Raw genomic sequence first — 19904 nt, forward strand, 5'->3', positions numbered from 1 at the left:
GAGCATGTCATTAGAGGGAAAGGAACATCGGCCAAGTGAGATGTTTTTAAAAGTGTACGGAAGAAAGCTCAGGATGTGTACGTCCCCGTTAGAGGACAAAGAGGACAAACGTAAGGAAGCTTGGCTGACGATGGAAATTGAGACATTAGTTCAAAATAAGAAGGATGCATGGGGCATGTATAGGCAGCTGGGATCAAGTGCATCCCTGGAGGAGTTTCAGGAACTACGGAATAAACTAAAAGAGGAAATTGTAGACCTCTGGGTAGTGTTGTAGAGCAGAGGGATCTAGGAGTAGAGGTGCATGGTTCCTTGACGGTCTAGTCACAGGTAGATAAGGTGGTCAAAAAGGCTTTTGGCACTTTGGCCTTCATCAGTTAGGGTATTGAGTATAGACAATTAAATGTATCTTGTATCTTGTAAGTTAGGAGGTCATGTTGCAGTTGTATAAGACGTTGGTGAGACCGATTTTTAGAATTTTGTGTTCAGTTCGTGGTACCATGTTAAAGGAAAGATGTTGTCAAGCTTGAAAGGGTTCAGAAAAGATTAACGGGATGTTGCCAAGACTAGAGGGTGTGAGCTATAGGGAGTGGTTGAGTAGGTTGGGTCTCTATTCCATTGGGTGAAGGAGGATGAGGGGAGATCTTATAGAGGTATACAAAATCATGAGAGGAATAGATCGGGTGGATGTCTTTTGCCCAGTGTAGGGGAATCAAGGACCAGACATAGGTTCAAGGTGAAGGGGAAAAGATTTAATAGGAATCCGAGGGGTAATTTTTTACACAAAGGTGGTGGGTGTATGGAACAAACTGCCAGAGGAGGTAGTTGAGGTTGGGACTATCAAATCGTTTAAGAAACAGTTAGACGGGTACATAGATAGGACAGGTTTCGAGGGATATGGACCAAGAGCAGGCAAGTGGAACTAGTGTAGCTGGGACATTGTTGGCCGGTGTAGGCGAGTTGGGCCAAAGGGCCCGTTTCCACACTGTATCACTCTATGACTCCATCACCACCCAATTGCAGCCATCTGTCATCTCCATTACATATTTCCTCCTCCATCACCTGTTGACTGTTGAGAAGCTGTGGTACAATTGCATTAAAATGAGCATCCCCTTCTTATTTTTCAAATCCACCTATGTAGCCTCATTTCATTAATTCTTTTATATTAGAAACTCTGCTTTTATTAATCCAATTTCTGATGTTTAAACCTGCACGTATACAAAATCCTGTCAAAAATACATTTCAAATTACCAAAGCTTTTTCCACAGCAACTTCATAAAATGTATGGAGCAACTTTATAAAGGTTGTAACCTTCACACAAGATTAAAAGATAGCCTTATATCAAAACACAAATTCATAAAGAGTACAGAAGTGTCAACTTTCATCCAAATATAAATAACGTGATAGATTTGCAAGAGAGCTTCCGATATGCCTTCCCACACTTACTAGTTTTACTTAAATTCCAATGACGAGAGTCTGCAGAGCTCTGAGGTGCAAAGGATGCAGATACCCTAATACATGATTCATAAATGACAAGCGTATTGGTATAAGAACTAATAAGGAATGCCAAATTGCTCTGAACAGTTCTGGTTATGCAGGCTTATAGAAAGCAGATTTTTTTTTCTACACTTCCAGTTTTGGTACAGGAATTTAATACAAACATATTGAGGTTAAATAGGGACCTAAGAAGACTACATCTGGAGTAATGTGTACAGTATTGGTCTCCTTATTTAAGAAGATATATCAGTGCATTTTAAGCAGATCAGGGAAGTTTGTTGGACTAAAACCTGACATAGGCAGGTCGGCTTATGAGGAAATGTTGGACTGGGTATGCTTGTATCTGGAGTTTAGCAGAGCGAGAGGAAATTTGATAGAAAATCAAGATCTTGAGTGGTCTTGACAGGGCGCATGTAGCGAGGATGGTTCCCTTTATGAGAGAATCTATAACTAGAAATCACCATTTAAGCGATTGCCCATTCAAAACGGGGACGATGAGAAGGCAATTTTTTAAATTTGCGTGTTGCGAGTCTTTCTTCCACCGTTCTTTGAGGAAGCGTGTTTCAGTGTGTTTGAATATTTTCAAGGTAGCGGTGGTTATATTCTTGAGAAACAAGGGTGTGAAAAGGCACAGTTGGGTGATGGAATGCAAAATTTATTGAATGGCAGAGCAAGCTAAAGAAACTGAGTGGCCTATTCCTATGATTGTATTGTATAGTTTTTGGCTGGGAAGGTGTGAATAATAATGACATTACAAAATAAACTGTTTAAGAAGGAACTGCAGATGCTGGAAAAATCGAAGGTAGACAAAAATGCTGGAGAAACTTAGCGGGTGAGGCAGCATCTATGGAGCAAAGGAATAGATGACGTTTCGGGTCTCAACACGAAACGTCACCTATTCCTTTGCTCCATAGTTGCTGCCTCACCTGCTGAGTTTCTCCAGCATTTTTGTCTACCTTACAAAGTAAACTAGTATGTGGAATAAATAGCATACGGTAAACTTGTTTTAATACCGCACACTCAGGACTTAAGGTTGCGGAATAGCAGGTTTCCTGACTACCGAATGTTAATCATCGTAAAGATTTCATTTAATTTTTTTATAAATGTTTTCAAGTACATTTTCAAGTAAACTCCAATTTTAAAAGGAGTACAAATAATAGAATCAGGTGAATTAAAAGACAGCCCAAGAACATGGGCCTGCTAAGTGAATGGTGCATGCGGGATCCAGGGCCCTGGTGAGTGAACAGGGAGATGCCATTCATACTTGGTCGGGGTAATCAAAGATGCTTTTTAAAATAGCTGCACCTGCCCTTTGCCTCGTTTGTTTCTTTCACCTGAACCCAAAGGCAAACCCTCGGGATTTCCCAATGGTCGGACACTGGATTAATTGAGTTTTACTGTGTCTTCATATATATGGAAACTAAAGAACTGAGAAATAACGAGAAAGATTTGAAAAAGGAAGATGAATTTAAATTTAAATCAGTCATAGGGCAAGAAAGGGGAAGGGGAGAAAAAAAAGAAACTAAGAGGTGAGATTTATATATGGCCTTCACCCATTAATAATGCACATTTAAAATGTAATTTTCACAATTATCACATCATTAAAAGGGTACTTCGTATTAAGCATAAAAATTAATTTTGTGTGGGATATGTAATAATAGTCAACATAAAAATACAAATCAACACAAAAGCACGATAAAAATGAAAGGATAATTAGAAAGAAAACAATTTTCATAAAATTAAAACAAGAGCAGTACAAGTAGCTTTGATTCATCATCGTGACATTCTTCATTAAAAGTATGCTGGGGAATTTGTAATAAAGATAATCACCCGTTACATGTATCTTTTGCAGCAAAAGCTGACCAATTACATTTGGCACTGATTTTCAATAAGAACTTCTCTTTGAAGGCTAGAGTTCATACATTATGTAAATAAGATCATGTGGTCTTCATATTTATTATTTATCAAAATAAAGAAGCTATGAACACGTTAGAAATGGACTTAAGTTAATAGTACGTACTCATTGGAGCTAAAAACATCCAATTAGATGTTGCAACGTTGTTCATCCATTGATGAACACTAAAAGGGGGAATGAGAAGCTTGATCCACAATTAAAAGAAACAAAATGCCCATCTTGTATCTCATTTTAATTTTACTCACATGTTTTGGATCTTTAGGATCAATAGACTTCAAGTCCCTTTCAAGATCAAGAATCTCATGCTGTTTTCTTTCCATCTCTTTCCATTGTCTTTCCATCTGCTGCTCCACTTTCTCAGTCTCTTTCCGCAAATGGTTAATAAGCTGGAGCTTCTCAGCTAACTGCTGTTGTAGCTGCTCTTTCTCAAGTTCCGAAATCTTTGTTAAATAGGAAAAAACAATTTTTTAGGTCGATTCTGAATGGAAATCCTAATATTCTCCCATCATGTTGTATAGATTTTCATTATCTTCATCATACTGTCTTTATGTTTGCATTAATCCAGAAATTTTAAATTACACCTTTCATTTAATTTTTTTCCATCATTCCCAAGGGTCTAAAAAGGGCCCTGACCCTAAACATCACCTATCCACGTTCTCCAGGGATGCTGTCTGGCCCGTTGAATTACTTCAGCACCGTGTCATGTGTTATTCACAAATAAAAGATTTGGTAGGCAACCAGCAGCAAGGTTTCTGCCAGGATGCACATTAAAGCAAAAAGTCTATTCGGATGCAACTTCTTTCCTTCGTGTTGAGAAACACTTCACTTTCAACAAGCCTGCACAATTGCTTAGAGCATATTGCCATTTCCACCTGTGATTCCACTGTGAACAATATTACACCAAGAGCTAAAAGTGCTTTAAATGCTTTGATTACTTCAAAAGCAAATTTTTGGACCCATTTGACCAACTATAAAGAAATAAATTTGTGTTGTACTTATCAACCCAATTAGGTAATGTGGGAAAAGCACAATTGATTACATTATTTCTAACTGTAGATATGTAGGACTAAAACGTTAACTTTTTGTTGAACTATACAGACCTGTTTCTGTGCAGTTAACTCTTCCAGATTTTTTAGTTCTTCAACCGTTCTCAAAACTTGCTGTTGTGTCTTTTCTTTTTCACCCTGCAGTTGTCTTAGTGACTCTTCAGCTATGGGGGAAAAATAAGTTTAGTACAGTTCATGTGAAGATTATGCAGCATTAGTCTTTCGGTTTTCAGGGTCCTAGTTCAACCAATAATCAGATTACATTGTGAAGTTTTTAATCTGAACATTGAACAGCAGGGCTACAATTTTTTTTTTTGCTAAACCAAGTCACACTTTAAACGCAATAATCTACCAATAACAGTTTATTGTTTTGCTGACCTTTTCAAATCTAATAATATGAAAAAAAACTTCCACAATACACTGAAGGGACTGGTTTCCAGAGGGCTGGTATGCAAATTGTGCGGCAAATGGATTCTTGGGCTGGCGTCTCAGTCAATCAAGCCTGTTGTGCTGGCAACTCACTCACTCACGGCTGGTGGGCTGGTAGTTGACTCACGGCTAATCCTTGAAATTCTATTTCAAGCAGGGTATAAGGCCACCAAATTCAAGTGCAGTTTCTTACCACTTCTAGCAGGGTGCAAGGCCACCAAATTCAAGTGCAGTTTCATACCATTTGAAGTAGGGTGCAAAGCCACTAAAGACAGCGAGTCGTGACCTCTCCCTCCTCCATCTTGCAGGGACTGAGCCACACCCACATTTCCGGGTTTTATAACCCCTCCCCCCCCACCCCACACACCGGAAAAGATGTGGCTTTCATGGAGTGATTGACAGGAGAGAGATTCTCAACATTTTTTTAAAAACTAATAACACTTTTATTTTTCATTGATGGGAAGAATTCTCTGCATCTGCTCAGCGAAGGGGGACTGAGTAAGATGGCCAAAAATCACAGCCGTAAGTGGTAGCATTTTATCTAAAATCAATATACAGTGCAAACAGGAAGTAAGTGCATTTACAGTAGTGCCTTTTAACTTCAAGCCAAAGCACCCAAGCCACCATTTGCAGTAAGTAGTGCCTGTCAACCTCATGCCACCATTTGCAGTAAGTAGTGCCCTTCAACTTCAAACCACACCCAAGCCACCATTAGCAGTAAGAGGTGCCTTTCAACTTCAAGTCAAAGCAACCAAGCCACCATTCGCAGTAAATAGTGCCTTTCAACTTCAAGCCAATGCACTCAAGCCACCATTTGAAGTAGTGCCTGTCATCCTCATGCCACCATTTGCAGTAGGTAGTGCCTTTCAACTTCATGCCACAATTTGCAGTCCCTTTCAACAATGCCAAAGCACCCAAGCTACAATTTGCAGTAAGTAGTGCCTTTTAACTTAAAGCCAAAGCACCCAAGCCACCATTTGCAGTAAGTAGTGCCTTTCAACTTCAAGCCAATGCACCCACACCCCCATTTGCAGTAAGTAATGCATTTTAACTTCAAGCCATTGCACCCAAGCCACCATCTGCAGTAAGTAGTGCCTTTCAACTTCAAGCCATTGCACCCAAGCCACCATTTGCAGTAATAGTGCCTTTCAACTTCAAGCCAACGCTCCCAAGCCACCATTTGTAGTAAGTACTGCCTTTCAACTGCAAGCCAATGCACCCATGCCCCCCATTTGCAGTAAGTAGTGCCTTTCAACTTCGTGCCACCATTTGCAGTAAGTGGTGTCTTTCAACTTCAAGCCACACCCAAGCCACCATTTGCAGTAAGTAGTGCCTTTCAACTTCAAGCCAAAGCAACCTAGCCACCATTTGCAGTAAGTAGTGCCTTTCAACTTCAAGCCAAAGCAACCAAGCCACCATTTGCAGTAATAGTGCCTTTCAACTTCATGCCACCATTTGCAGTAAGTAGTGCCTTTCAATTTCAAGGCACACCCAAGCCAAGCCAACCAGAGGGGGGGGGGGGGCACTTTCTGGAACGCTAGTATGAACCACTAGGCATTTTTTTTTGCAAGCCTTAGAACCAATAGAGACACTTTTTGCAAGTTTTAGAACCAATAGAGACACTTTTTGCAAGTTTTAGAACCAATAGACATTTTTTTGCAAGCTTTAGAACCAATAGACATTTTTTGCAAGCTTTAGAACCAATAGACATTTTTTTGCAAGCTTTAAAACCAATAGACATTTTTTTGCAAGCTTTAGAACTTTACCAATAGACATTTTTTGTAAGCTTTAGAACCAATATACATTGTTTTGCAAGCTTTAGAACCAATAGAGACACTTTTTGCAAGCTTTAGAACCAATAGACATTTTTTTGCAAGCTTTAGAACCAATACATTTTTTTTGCAAGCTTTAGAACCAATAGACATTTTTTTGCCAGCTTTAGAACAAATAGACATATTTTTGCAAGCTTTAGAACCAATAGAGACATTTTTTTGCAAGCTTTAGAACCAATAGACATTTTTTTGCAAGCTTTAGAACCAATAGAGACATTTTTATAGTCGTCCCCCCCCCCTGCTGCCAGCAGGGGCAGCAGAGAGAATGGGGAATTTTGTAAAAACATTAATATCTCTGTCATTTTTAATCGACAGGCAAAATCCTCGGCACAATTGCGGCAGAGGGGGGCTCTGAGCAAAAATGACAGCCGTAGGTGGCGGCGTTCTCTCGGAAATCGCAGCACAGATGGCCAAAACCGGTCTTTTAGACTTTTAGTAATATAGATGAAGATTTGGTTACACTTTTTATTTGATTTTGGCATTCCTTCAAAACAGCACCATAAATAGGTCACCGCACTGATATTGACTGCTTCATATTAAAAATGAAAGATTTGAAAAAAGTAAGTGGAAGTTGTCACATTGCATTGCTTCAAACCGCTTTATTTTGAGGCAAATTTTTGTTTTTCAAAATTCTAACAGAAGTTTTTAAACTTTATGAAAGTTTAAAGAAATTAAAAAGGACTTCAAATTTTCTTAAGGGTTCCAATGGTGCAACCTCATTTAAGCAGCTAGTCTCAATTTCTGACAAGATAGTGGACACTGATGATCAGCAACATCAAACAGAGCATGATTCAGACCTCAACCTATTAGGTCATTCCAAAGAAAATTTGCCAAAAAAAATCAAATGACAGCAATTTGCAATGGAAAATATTGTTTACTTTGAATCACAGAGCAATACAGCATGGGAACAAGCCTCTTGGCCCAACTCATCCACGCCAACCAAAATGCTCCATCTAGTTGCATTTGCCTGCGTTTGACTCATATCCCTCTAAACCTCTCTTACCCATGGACTTTTATGTCTTTTATATGTTGTTATTGTGATTGCACCATTAACTGTAACTGGCAGTTCATTCCATATGCTCAGCAGCTTTTGTGTGAAAAAGATTCCTATTAAATCTTGCCCCATCTCATGTATATACACTAGTTCTTAATTCTCCTACACTGGTAAATAAGAGGCTGTGCATTCACCTTACCCATTTCCCTGATGATTTGATACATCTCTACAAGATCACCTCTTAATCCTGGAATAAAGTCCTGACATGCCAAACCTCTCCCTCTCTCTTCAAGTCCTGACAACGTTCTTGTAAACATTCTCTGCATTCTTTCCAGCTTCATAGAATTTTTCCCATAGCAGAGTGACCAAAACTGAACACAATACTCCAAATGCGGCCTCACTAACATCTCACACAATAGTAACATATAGTTCCAACTACTGCATTCAATTCCCTGACTGAAGACCAGTGTGCCAAAGGTCTACATTACTACCACATTTACTTTTAACCAAGTTCTCCAAAACCAATTATGAATGCCTCCAATCAAACTAGTCAGTTTAAAACTAGCCAGGTCTGTGATCAAACCAGATTCTAGTTTTTAATTTAAAATGTCATTGCATTAATGATCGAAGATGTTTAGAAGCTATAAATTGTTTAAGAACATCTCAATGGTTCTACCTTTCAGAATTTTCTTTTCCTTATCTTTCAGCTGGACATCCAGTGCCTGATTAAGTTTTACTCTTAATTCATTCTTTTGTTCATCATCGGCATCAAATTGAATTTTTCCAATGTTTCCATGCTGCTCAGGGGCAAGGATATGTGCTTCTTGGATGTATTGGTTTCTCTTGTACATGGCCTTCCCAATGTAAGGACTCTCATTTAGAATATCATCCACATCAAAATTCTGTAAAATGGTTCAATTAATAAAAAACATTTTTAATACGAGCAACAGGTGTTGCACTTTCGGAGGTTGAATGTATGGGGAATTATTGAATATATACACAATTATTGGCATGATTAATAACACTGATGTACAGAGGGATCATGGGGCCTAAGTCTATAACTCCCTGAATAGGAAGGACATCAAAGGCAGAAGGCAGGTGAATATGGTTGAGAGGGTAAAACAAATCAATCGTGATAAAATGGCGGCATAGGCTCGATGAGCTGATCAGTCGAACTCCGTTCCCACATCTTATGAAAAGAGGCGGGGTGGGAGATTGCAACCTTCGTGTGGTCCACCCTGTTTCGACAAATGCAATCAACCTGGCGTGCACAAACAGAAGATCAAACAGAACAAGTTTTCTTACAACTTTAGGCTGTGCACGCCATATGCAAGAAGAAGATGAAAAGAGGCAAACACATGTAGATAGAGTGGTAAAGAAGGCATATGATATACTTGCCTTCATTGGTCAGGGCATTGAGTATAAGAGTCAGGAAGACATGTTGCAGCTTTATAGGTCATTGGCTAGGCCACATTTGGATTACGGTCTACAGTCTGGTTGTCCATTGCAGGAAGGATGTGGAAGCTTTAGAAAGGGTACAGATGAAGTTTACTAGAATGATGCCTGGATTAGGGGGCATTAGCTACAGGGAGAGCTTGAACAGACTTGGATTGCTTTTTCTGAAATGCCGGAGGTTGATGGGATAGATAAAAAGTATATAAAATGAGAGGCACAGATACAGTAGTCTAAACCTTTTCCCAGATGAAAATATCAGATGCTAAAGGCATAACTTTAAGGTGAGAGAGGCAAAGTTTAAAGGACATGTATGGGGCAAGGTTTTTTTTTTACACATGGGGTGGCAAGTGCCTGGAACACTGCTGAGCGTGATCGTGGAGGCAGATATGATAATGACAAGTAAGAGACTTCTGGATAGGCACGTGGCTGATTAGGCAGTGGAGGGGCACAAATTAGTACAGGCAGATATGTATCATGTTTGGCACAGGCAGTGTGGACCTAAGGGCCTGTATCTGTGCTGTACTATGTATATGGAATTCCAAGTTAATACAGATTATTAGATTTAAGATTGTTTAAGAAAGAACTGCAGATGCTGGAAAAATCAAAGGTAGACAAAAAATGCTGGAGAAACTCAGTGGGTGAGGCAGCATCTATGGAGAGAAGGAATACGTGATGTTTTGGGTTGAGACCCTTCTTCAGACTGATGTTGGAGGGGGTGGGAAAAAGAAAGGAAGAGGCGGAGACAGTAGGCTTTGTGGGAGAGCTGGGAAGGGGATGGGGAAGGAGAGAGAAAGCAAGGGCTCTCTAAAATTAGAGAAGTCAATGTTCATGCCACTGGGGTGTAAACTACCAAAGCGGAATAGGAGGTGCTGTGCTGGGCCTCACTCTGGCAATGGAGGAGGCCCAGGACAGAGGAGTCAGATTGGGAATGGGAGGGGGAAGTGCAAACTGAGCGGAGGTGTTGGGCGAAGCGATCGCCGCGCCTGTGCTGGGTCTTGCTGATGTAGAGAAGTTGACACCTGGAACAGCGGATGCAGTAGATGAGGTTGGAGGAGGTGCAGGTGAACCTCTGCCTCACCTGGAAATACTGATTGGGTCCTTGGATGGAGTCGAGTGGGGAGGTAAAACGGCAAGTGTAACATTTCCTGCGGTTGCAAGGGAAAGTACCCGGGGAGGGGTGGTTTGGGTAGGAAGGGACAAATTGACCAGGGATGTACGGAGGGAACGGTCTCTGCGGAAAGCAGAAAGGGGAGGAGATGGATAGATATGGCCAGTGGTAGGATCCCGTTGGAAGTGGCGAAAACTTCGGAGGATTATATGTTGTATGCAACGGCTGATGGGGTGGAAGGTAAGGACAAGGGGGACTCCGTCCTTGTTACGAGTGGGGGGGATGGGGAGTAAGAGCAGAGCTGCGGGATATAGAGGAGACCCTGGTGGGAGCTTCATCTATAATAGAAGAGGGGAACCCCCATTCCCTAAAGAATGAGGAAATCTCAGATTCCCTGGTATGAAACACCTCATCCTGGGTGCAGATGCGCCCTGGACGGAGGAATTGGGAGTAGGGGATAGAGTCCTTACAGGAAGCAGGGTGGAAAGAAGTGTAGTTAAGATAGCTATGGGAGCCAATGGGTTTGTAGTAGAAGTCGGTCAGTAGTCTGCGATGGAGATGATGAGATTTAGAAAAGGAAGACTGTGATGTTTTTCAGTTGAAAACTAGATGACAATAAATGAAATCCTGAAAGAACACAAAGTTTATGAATAGGAACAGAAAAATGAAAGTCAGATTCCTGATGGCACTTGCCTGCAATAAAACTATCGTTGCCATTTGAAAGGGCCAATCTAATCTCGGGTCAGATGTTGATATCTGAGGTGGCATACTGCTTGGGCCAGCGCCATCCAAGCATGTTACTGGCAGTCAAAGATGGGTGGTGTCTGTTTTATGATAATTATTTTAAATATGTTTCTGACATTTGAGGACATTTAAAATTAAAACATATTCATAGTTATTAATTAAATCAAGGTTTAAAAAAATATAATGCTAAATTAGTAAACTAAAAAAAAAAAAAAATCACCTTCCTCTTTTCCTTGCATTCTATAGTAAACGGCTCTCTAATCACATGCCTGATCTATCCTGGTGTAAGATCAGAAACTCCAGCACCTTGAATTCTTCTGTTATTCAAAAGATCTCAAACTTCTAAGTTGACCAGTGCATGTGTGGAAGTAAAGACTTAATGCAACTTCAATTGCTGGAAATAGTTGGTTGCACTGCCTGGAGCCATTAATTCCAGTCCAACCCAGTACAATTTGTATTATGTACCAAAAATAAGATGAACCATTGGAAAATGTGTAAATCTTAACAGAAAAGTACACCGAAAAGCAAAGCATTTGCAAAGATACTAAAATCTCAATGCTTGGAAAATCTGTTCTACCTTCATGATTTCCATGTTGTACAGCATTCTGCAATTGAATAGGTGGACAGATTTGATTCCAGAATTCTAATAAATTACTATGAGGCATTTAATCTACTTAATGGTAAGAATTAAAGGATATAATGGAACAGAAGTAAATGTGTCTTATCAAAATTGACAGCTCTTCCATGTTTTACATTTGTTCCATTGTGCCATGCACTGTTTGTGCATTCACCAATGTATGCCATCGCCTTGGGATTCCTTTTATTATTAAAACTGATCTGGATATTTTATTTTTGACTGGTTAATTAGCCTCCAAACTAAAGGTGACATATTACTTCAGTTGGGACGTGATGCAGCGGTTCAAACTTGGCATCAATCTTGTAAAATGCTAATTCTTGCTCCAGCTGGTATTGCTTTTGACAAGCCCGCGTTAGTTCTGCTGTCTTCCGCTTAAGCTGTAACGGAAATAAAACAATATGAAAAACTGTACACTTTCATCATGAAAAATTTGACTTTTTTTTAAAGAAAACTTTTTCAATTCTCTGGATGCATTTTTTTTTTCTCCTCTTGATATTGTGAAATTAATTAAACATTTGATCCCTCAATGTTTCTATGTTTCTATGTAAGGCAAAAGAGTGAATCAGCCAGTAACATAAGCAGCAAAGCAGGAGACTGTAAATAGATGGAAAATGAACACGATATCCATCTCTTTTATTTCTGTTCAGTGACAGATAAATTGTCTGATACAGTGCGATTTCATGATCTTAGGAAGTCTCCAATCACTTAATAGCAAATTAAATAAACAGCCTTCCAACGTAGGGTTATGTAAAAACCTATATACAAAAAAGCAACAATGATATGACGACTATAAAAGCTCTTTGCGTAATGTTGATTGTGGGATATGCAAAGGCCAAGAAACGGGAGAATTCTATTGTTCTTCGATTAAAATCATTTTTTACATTAATATAAAAAGCAGATGGGGACTTAGTTTGATTTCACATTGAAAGATGAAACCATCAACAGTATAGCACTGCCCACATATTAAACCGAGGAACATTCTAGATCAAATGCTGAGATCTCGTCTTAGGCTTCAAACTATAACAGGGTTCTCGCTTAACTTTTTTTCCCTGTTGCCAGCCGGGCAACCTTGGCAGCTTTTTAGATTGCCAAATGACAGTGTAGGTGCTCATTTAAGACGGTTTGCATGACACGTGCTTGGACAAAGTGCATAGTTACCAGTCGGAATTATGCTCAATGAAGCATTCATATTATTTCTGCTTCCAATAAAGTCACAAACTAAACATATTCACCAATCAAGACATGATATATACCACAATGCCATGCAGCAAAATTATAATACAGTATCTCAACTCTTTTTACACATTGCAATTAATGCAATTTTTATTATTTCTTTCCACTTCTAAACAAAAATGTGGTTGGATTATTCAGTGTATGATCAACCTGTGTCAATAAATCCTGGACCTTGATAACATATATGCTTAACCATGCACACTACAGATTGATGCAAGCATGTTTTCTGTGAAGGACTGAAAATTATCATGACATGGCCATAGCATGGGTCGTTATTGCTATTGGTACAGAAACACTCCCGCTTCCCACATAATTTATCCACAACAAAATATACAGGTTGCAAGGAATTTTCTAAAGGCATTTTATGATAATAGCTGTTAAAACTGACTATACCCATCTGACAGGTTAAACATTACACTAACTAACAAGAGATGGCCAAAGGACATAAATGCAGCAAATGGTTGGTAATATATTTAAAGGTGTCAAGACGCCACATTACCGGACATTCACATTAGATGTATGTGGCAATGAAGATACCAAGTTTGCAAGCACAATTTTTTTTAAAAAAATTGTTGATAAACGCTTTTTCCATCATTCCCACTTCAGAATGTTAAAATTTCAACTGAAATATCTCCTGACTAAATTTGTAATGTATATGACTGACTGTACAAGTAAAACCTGGATAAATCCAACGTATACTTGTGAATGTTGCTCATTAAATAACTACAGTACTGATACTCCATATTAAGAGCATTGATTTGTCATTAAAATGAATTCTGTAATAACGTGTCAGTGACAATCGAACACTGCGGTTTTAATGTTTCACGTGTTCACAATTTAATTAATCCATCTTTATGGATTAAAACAAATAATAACATTGGGAATTAAAACATGTTTGATTGACTATGTTTGATAACGGAATGCAATGTTAGCTTTGAAGACAATAGGGTCGGGAGGGGGAGTGTATGAATCAGTGCAGGATGGATAGATGGGGGGGGCTTGAGAAGGCAATCGGTGAGGATTGGATGGATTGAGGCAGGGGAATTAGGGAGAGGGAGAGGGAGAGGGAGAGGGAGAGGGAAGGAAGGCCAGCGTGGGGGTCCGTGGAGGGGACAGCGGACAGAATGTCTTGGCGGCCGCATGCGCAAGCGCACACTCACACACGCGCGAGGCTTCGGAGGCTTCTGTGAACGTTAATTTCAGCTCAATCCAGCGCTAAATGCAGCTGAACTGCCTGTCTCGCCTACAGCCCTGTCTCAATCCAGACAGGCTGTTGGTTAACCTGGCGGGATAGGCAGTGGGCTGGGTTTAACTCTGCTTCTCTGTGCTGGCTGGGGGCGCCGCGCCCTTCTGACTCCCGTCGCCTCTGGCCACCCCCGGGGGTGGGGGCTCTCGGGCGGGGACGGGTTCGGCAGCGATTGCAGCACCGGAGAGCGGGATCGATCCTGGCTGCAGTGCAGGTCTGCCGAGAGTGTTTTGGCTCGTCTCCCTCCTCCAATCACCGCGCTCTATCCTCAGCCTCTATCCTCAGCCTCTATCCTCAGCCTCCCCTCCCTCCTACTCTACTTCCACCTCTGACCGACACCTCCCTCCTCCACTGGTCTGTTTTGGAAGCGCCGTTGGCGGAGTGGCAGCAGCGGCCGGACCCGCGGAGTTACTCCAGTTTTTTGTGTCTATCTTCGGTATAAACCAAGTTGCCAAGCCGGGCAAAATGACTCACCGTTTAGGTTGCCCGGCGGCACTTTGACTGGTCTGTTAATTTAGAGCCCTGTATAACTATTGTCTCTGAATGCTAAGACTTGCAATTTGTGGAATCAAGTAAATCTGTTGAGTCTATTTGAATTATTTCAGTGTGGGAGTTGCAGCAGGAGATTTCAATGGCATTGTGAATGCAAAGAACCATGAATTCAGCAGATACGGAGTATTGATTGCAATTAAAAAGCATTATCCCAAATAATTCAAACATCTAAGGTTCATCTTTCTTTCTATCTATCTATCTATCTATCTATCTATCTATCTATCTATCTATCTATCTATCTATCTATCTATCTATCTATCTATCTATCACTAAAACTCTCTCTGTGTCTGTGGCGTGTGTGTGTGTGTGGGGCGTGTGTGTGTGTGGGGCGTGTGTGTGTGTGTGTGTGTGTGTGTGTGTCTGTCTCTCTATCTCAATCTGGTTAGCACAGTTGGGGGCTATGCGTGAGTGGTGCAATATTACGTTGGGGGAACGGCTTACGTTGGGGGACCGGGTGAGTGGTGGAATCTTGCGTTGGGGAGCAGACCCAACGCGTCTGCACTTAGCTTGCACAGTAATGTCTCCATCTTCTATGTCACAACGGGAACCTGTTAGCCACGCCATCGCAGTTGGGAGCAATGGGAATATTGCGTTTGGGGACCAGCTCTTCCATGTGACACCGGGCCCCCCCTCCCTCCCCCCCCGAATTATTAGTCATTTATAAAAATTCCCTAATGATAAATGTGGATGAACTTTGTTCATTCAACTGAAATAGTAAACTGTAGCAACTGATGGGTTTGGCTTTCGAATATCCTACATAAAGTTCTCAATAACATGCAGCTAAGCTAACATGGTTACTTACCACCTAGGAATAATTATTTATTTATTTAACATTTTAGTTTCTGAAGCGAAATTACTTTAGCTCATTCAAGCTTCTAATTACAATGGGGACAAGCAAGATGCGAAACAATGTCTTATAAAGCATTAAAGTTATTTCAAAGATCAAACCTTCCTACACAAAGTAATCTTCAATATATGTTATGTATTCCTTATTACTGGTCCTCCCTAATTTACAAACAGCCAACGTATGTGTAGCCCAACATACATTGGAGCATTTGGGGAAGGGGTGTTATGGATTTGCAGGTTGCTACAGGGCTGCCATCATCTGCCAACTCGGAACTCGTTTTACATCCACATTTCTGACTTGCATACTGTTCAGATTTTCATGGGAATAGTACCCTATCGTAACTTGCAGGCAACCTGGTTATGTAGAAATGCTGCTTTTCTTGTGGCATTCACTGGACTGTGTACATTTATAATTTTGATATTGAACAGCTCCACGGGTATTAACATTTCTCCATCAACAAATAACAAAATTGCTGGAGGAACTCAGCTTGACCTACATGCATGCATGTACACACACATGCACATACACATACACACAACAATACAATTTAACAACACAGAGATCACACTAGGGATATTTTGAAAAATATCTGTTATTTTTAAGAATGATTTGATGAAGGAGTCGAAATCTTAACTAATAAAACTCTACACATCTCTTAAACAAGAATTATAAAGTTGGAGACTTAGAGCACAGATACAGACTCTGGTCCACCTGAGTTTCCACTAATCACCAGGTATCCCTATTGACATAAATCTATTCAAAATCCATTTTCTCTTCACATTTGGAATGGAATGGCATGCTTTATGGAATGGAATACTTTATTGTCGCATGGGACAAGGCACCATGAAACTCTTTGCTTGGTATACAAATAGTGGCCACCTACGGCACTGACAAAGTTGCAAAGTAGGCCGGGTCCTTTTTTGTTCCCCCCCCCCCCCCCCCATAGTGGTTCCCCCCACGCAGGGGGGGGGAACCACAATGTCCATTGTTCAACCCCCTCCCTCCCCATTGTTCTTTTCCATCAACTCCCATCGCCCACCTCCCCAAGTATCTTCCACTAACCTACATGCTTAGGACACTTAGGAATAACCAATTAACCTACCAATTCAAGTGTTTTTGAGATGTAGGATAAAACTGGAACACCCAGGACAAACCACGTGGTCACAGAGAGACTGTGTAGACACCACACAGCTGGCACAGGTCATGTTTACATCAGTGGAGTTGTGAGGCTCTACATGCTGTGCCATAGATACTATCCCAGCACATCACCACCACAAATATTCTGCCCTCTAAAGTCAATTCAGCTATCAGCATGCCTGTACAAAAGCTATCTGCATGCGAGTTTTAAATTTTAGTCTGCATTTATAGTACAAGGTCTGAATCAGTGAAGTAGGTCCTGCTTCAAAAGTATGTTTTATGTTCACAGCACCTGTGTTAACAATGCAATTTGGGCTACCTTACTGCATCTCTGATCCCAACATCCCACTGGCGTATACCTATTGTTGCCCATTGTTCCAACTCCAATAAATCCAAGTAACTCAACACTAATCCTCCCTATTCCCCACCAAGCTTCATTTACCTGCCAACCACAGCACATCCCTCAGTCATATACAGCATATTCTGCTATTCCCAAATGCTATGGATATCATGAGCAATAGAATATTACTAGCAGAATATTTCTCTCCATAGATGCTGCCTAACCCACAGATAGTCCAGCTGTTTGTTTTTTTCAACTTATTGCAGAATATTGCTGCTAATGGCCAAACACAAAACTGGTGAAAATCAACTATCACAGTCCTTTTTTTACAATACTAAAGGTTTTTCAAGTCACAACTTATTTTGCTATAGCACTTATGTTTTATAATATAAAAGCTTCAAATATTTTTTGAATTAGTCTAATAAATCCCTTTGTGATCTCTGTGACATGCAACCTAAATGCTACATGCTCCAGATACCTGAAGACAAGTGTGCAGCAAGGCTTCAATAGACATCGGCAGGAAAAACTGAAGAAAAGCAACAGGTTAAAGGAAAACCAAGTAAAATGAAGCAAGCTTTGAGAATTATACTAATTGTTACCATAGAAATATTCAATTAAAACACATTTTATTCAAAAAATTAAATTAAAAAATGAATCTTCCATTGTCTTGATGTGTGCATACACGTTACCTAGTTGTGCTCAAGAAAAAAAACTCGATTCTCAAATGTCTGCTAATGTTAGCAATAAATATCACCAGCAATTTGTCCTGGACCAGCCACATCAAAGCTATATCTAAGAATGCACATCAATGCCTCTACTTCCTTAAAAGATTTCGAAAGTTTGGCATGTTTCCTACAACCTTCACCAATTTCTATATATTTTGAGGGTTTTATCGAATGCATCACAGACAGCATGGTTTGGGAGCAGCTCCCTTCCATTGACTCCATCTACACTTCACGCTGCCTTGGCTAAGCCACCCACATAATCAAGGACCAGTCTCACCCCGTTCACACCAGGCAAGAGGTACAGATTGCATACCTCCAGATTCTAGGACAGTTTCTTCCCAGCTGTTATCAGACAACTGAACTGCCATCTCGTGAGATAGTGTGGTCCTAACCTCATTGGTGATCTTGTACTATCTTTAGTCGGACTTTACCTTGCACTAAATGTTGTACGCTTTATTGGTACACCGTGGATGGCTTGATATAAGCATGTATAGTCTTTTCTGACTGGACAAAGAATGCAACAAAATCTTTTCACTTTCCTCAGTACACATGACAATAATAATAAACTAAACAAGATTCAGTTAATTGTGCAAACGGGACAGAAAAGAATAAAATCAAATTTGTTTTACTTTATTAAAAAAAAACTGCCTTCATATGCAAACAAATATGTAGTGTGCATTGAAATATGTAGTATGCAAAGAAATCAAGCACAGTCATCAATACAATTTGTAAATGGTACAAAAACATTTGCAGCACCATTTCCTTCCAGAACTGAATGCAAACTTATTTTACTCAATTCTGTTTACACTTTCGAGTACCTTAAAGCCTTACCAAACTGATGACAAGACAGTTTATTAGATGTTTTATTAATACAAACACATTCACCAGAGTCTAAAGGCTTTGGTATCATGTGGAACTCTCAATTTAATTTAAAACTCTGGTACATCATTTTAAGCACACTCAAAAACATACTAGAAAGATATTTGGGGCACAATGCTGCTGCCTCAGCACCAGCAGCCTGAATTCCAACTGGACCAGGTGCTGACTGTACAGAATGTGTACGGCCTCCTCCAGATGCTCTGGTTTTTTTCCACATCCCAAAGCCATGCGGGTTTGTAGGTTAATTGTTCTCGGTAAATTGCTTCTTGTGTGTACGGATTAAATGTAAAGGTGGGATAACACAGAACTAGTGTGAACAGATGATCGATAATTGACATGGAAAAGGAGGGCCAATGTGCCTGTATTCATACTGCGGCTTTCAATCAATCCATATGCAAAGTCCATGAACATCCTATAATTCTGAAGACAGCTTGTTTAAGATTTCCAGTCTCAGTTAAATTCTCCTTTAACTTAGTCTTACAATTGCTCACTCTTAAAAGAGGTCTACTGGAGAGGAATTTAATTTCCTGATTAGGTACTCACTTGACCAGTAACAAAAAATATGACCTACGTCATTACTATTATGTAACATTTAGGTAACATCTTTGATGTTTAGAGGAAAGTTTACTGTGCATTAAAGAAAGCAAATGGTCCAATGGTTTTACTGTAGGAGGATTCGAGTATAATGACATGGAGTAATTGAGAAATATAGCATGGAAACAGGCCCTTTGGCTCAACTCATCCACTACTACCAAGATGCCCATCTAAACTAATCCCATTTACTTGCGTTTGGTCCACATCCCTCTAAACCCTTCCTATCCATGTACATGTCCAAATGTCTTTTAAATGTTGCTATCGTGCCTCAACTGCTTCCTCGGACAGCACATTTCATATATACAACACCCTATTAGCCCCTTTTAAATCTTTCCCCTTAAAGTTATTCCCATGTTTTTGATTCCCCTTTTCTGGAAAAATGACTGTGTGCATTCCCCTGATCTGCATCCATCATGATTTTATTTACCTCAATAAAGTCACCCCTCACTCTCCTATGCTCCAAGGAATAAACTTAGCCTGTCCAACTTCATACTATATTTCAGGCTAGCATATGAGAGCCTTGGCAATGGCAGCAGGAGACTGGGCAGCAACATGGACCTCGGCGGCAACGGGAGCCTCGGTGGCGGCGGGGTCTCACGGTCGATGAGCGTGAGGGGGGGAGAAGACAATGACGACAATGAAGACCCATGAGGGGACTGCCGTGAAGAAAAATGGAGGACCCGGCATGGGGGGACCG

At 40.3% G+C, this 19904-nt stretch overlaps 1 protein-coding gene across 7 annotated transcripts in view; it reads right to left on the reverse strand.

Moving 5' to 3' along the window:
* Positions 1 to 19904, reverse strand: part of cntrl (centriolin) — a 183972-nt gene that overhangs the window by 130490 nt on the left and 33578 nt on the right. For all 7 annotated transcript variants that reach the window (XM_055659763.1, XM_055659765.1, XM_055659762.1 and 4 more), the window contains 4 exons: positions 11912 to 12031; positions 8387 to 8612; positions 4510 to 4619; positions 3655 to 3849 (listed from right to left, as the gene is read on the reverse strand). In XM_055659763.1, the coding sequence (XP_055515738.1) occupies positions 3655 to 3849; positions 4510 to 4619; positions 8387 to 8612; positions 11912 to 12031 (651 nt within the window). The remainder of the gene's footprint in view (positions 1 to 3654; positions 3850 to 4509; positions 4620 to 8386; positions 8613 to 11911; positions 12032 to 19904) is intronic.

Source organism: Leucoraja erinacea, chromosome 31 (genome assembly GCF_028641065.1).
Source record: "Leucoraja erinacea ecotype New England chromosome 31, Leri_hhj_1, whole genome shotgun sequence".
NCBI classification, from domain to species: domain Eukaryota; kingdom Metazoa; phylum Chordata; class Chondrichthyes; order Rajiformes; family Rajidae; genus Leucoraja; species Leucoraja erinaceus.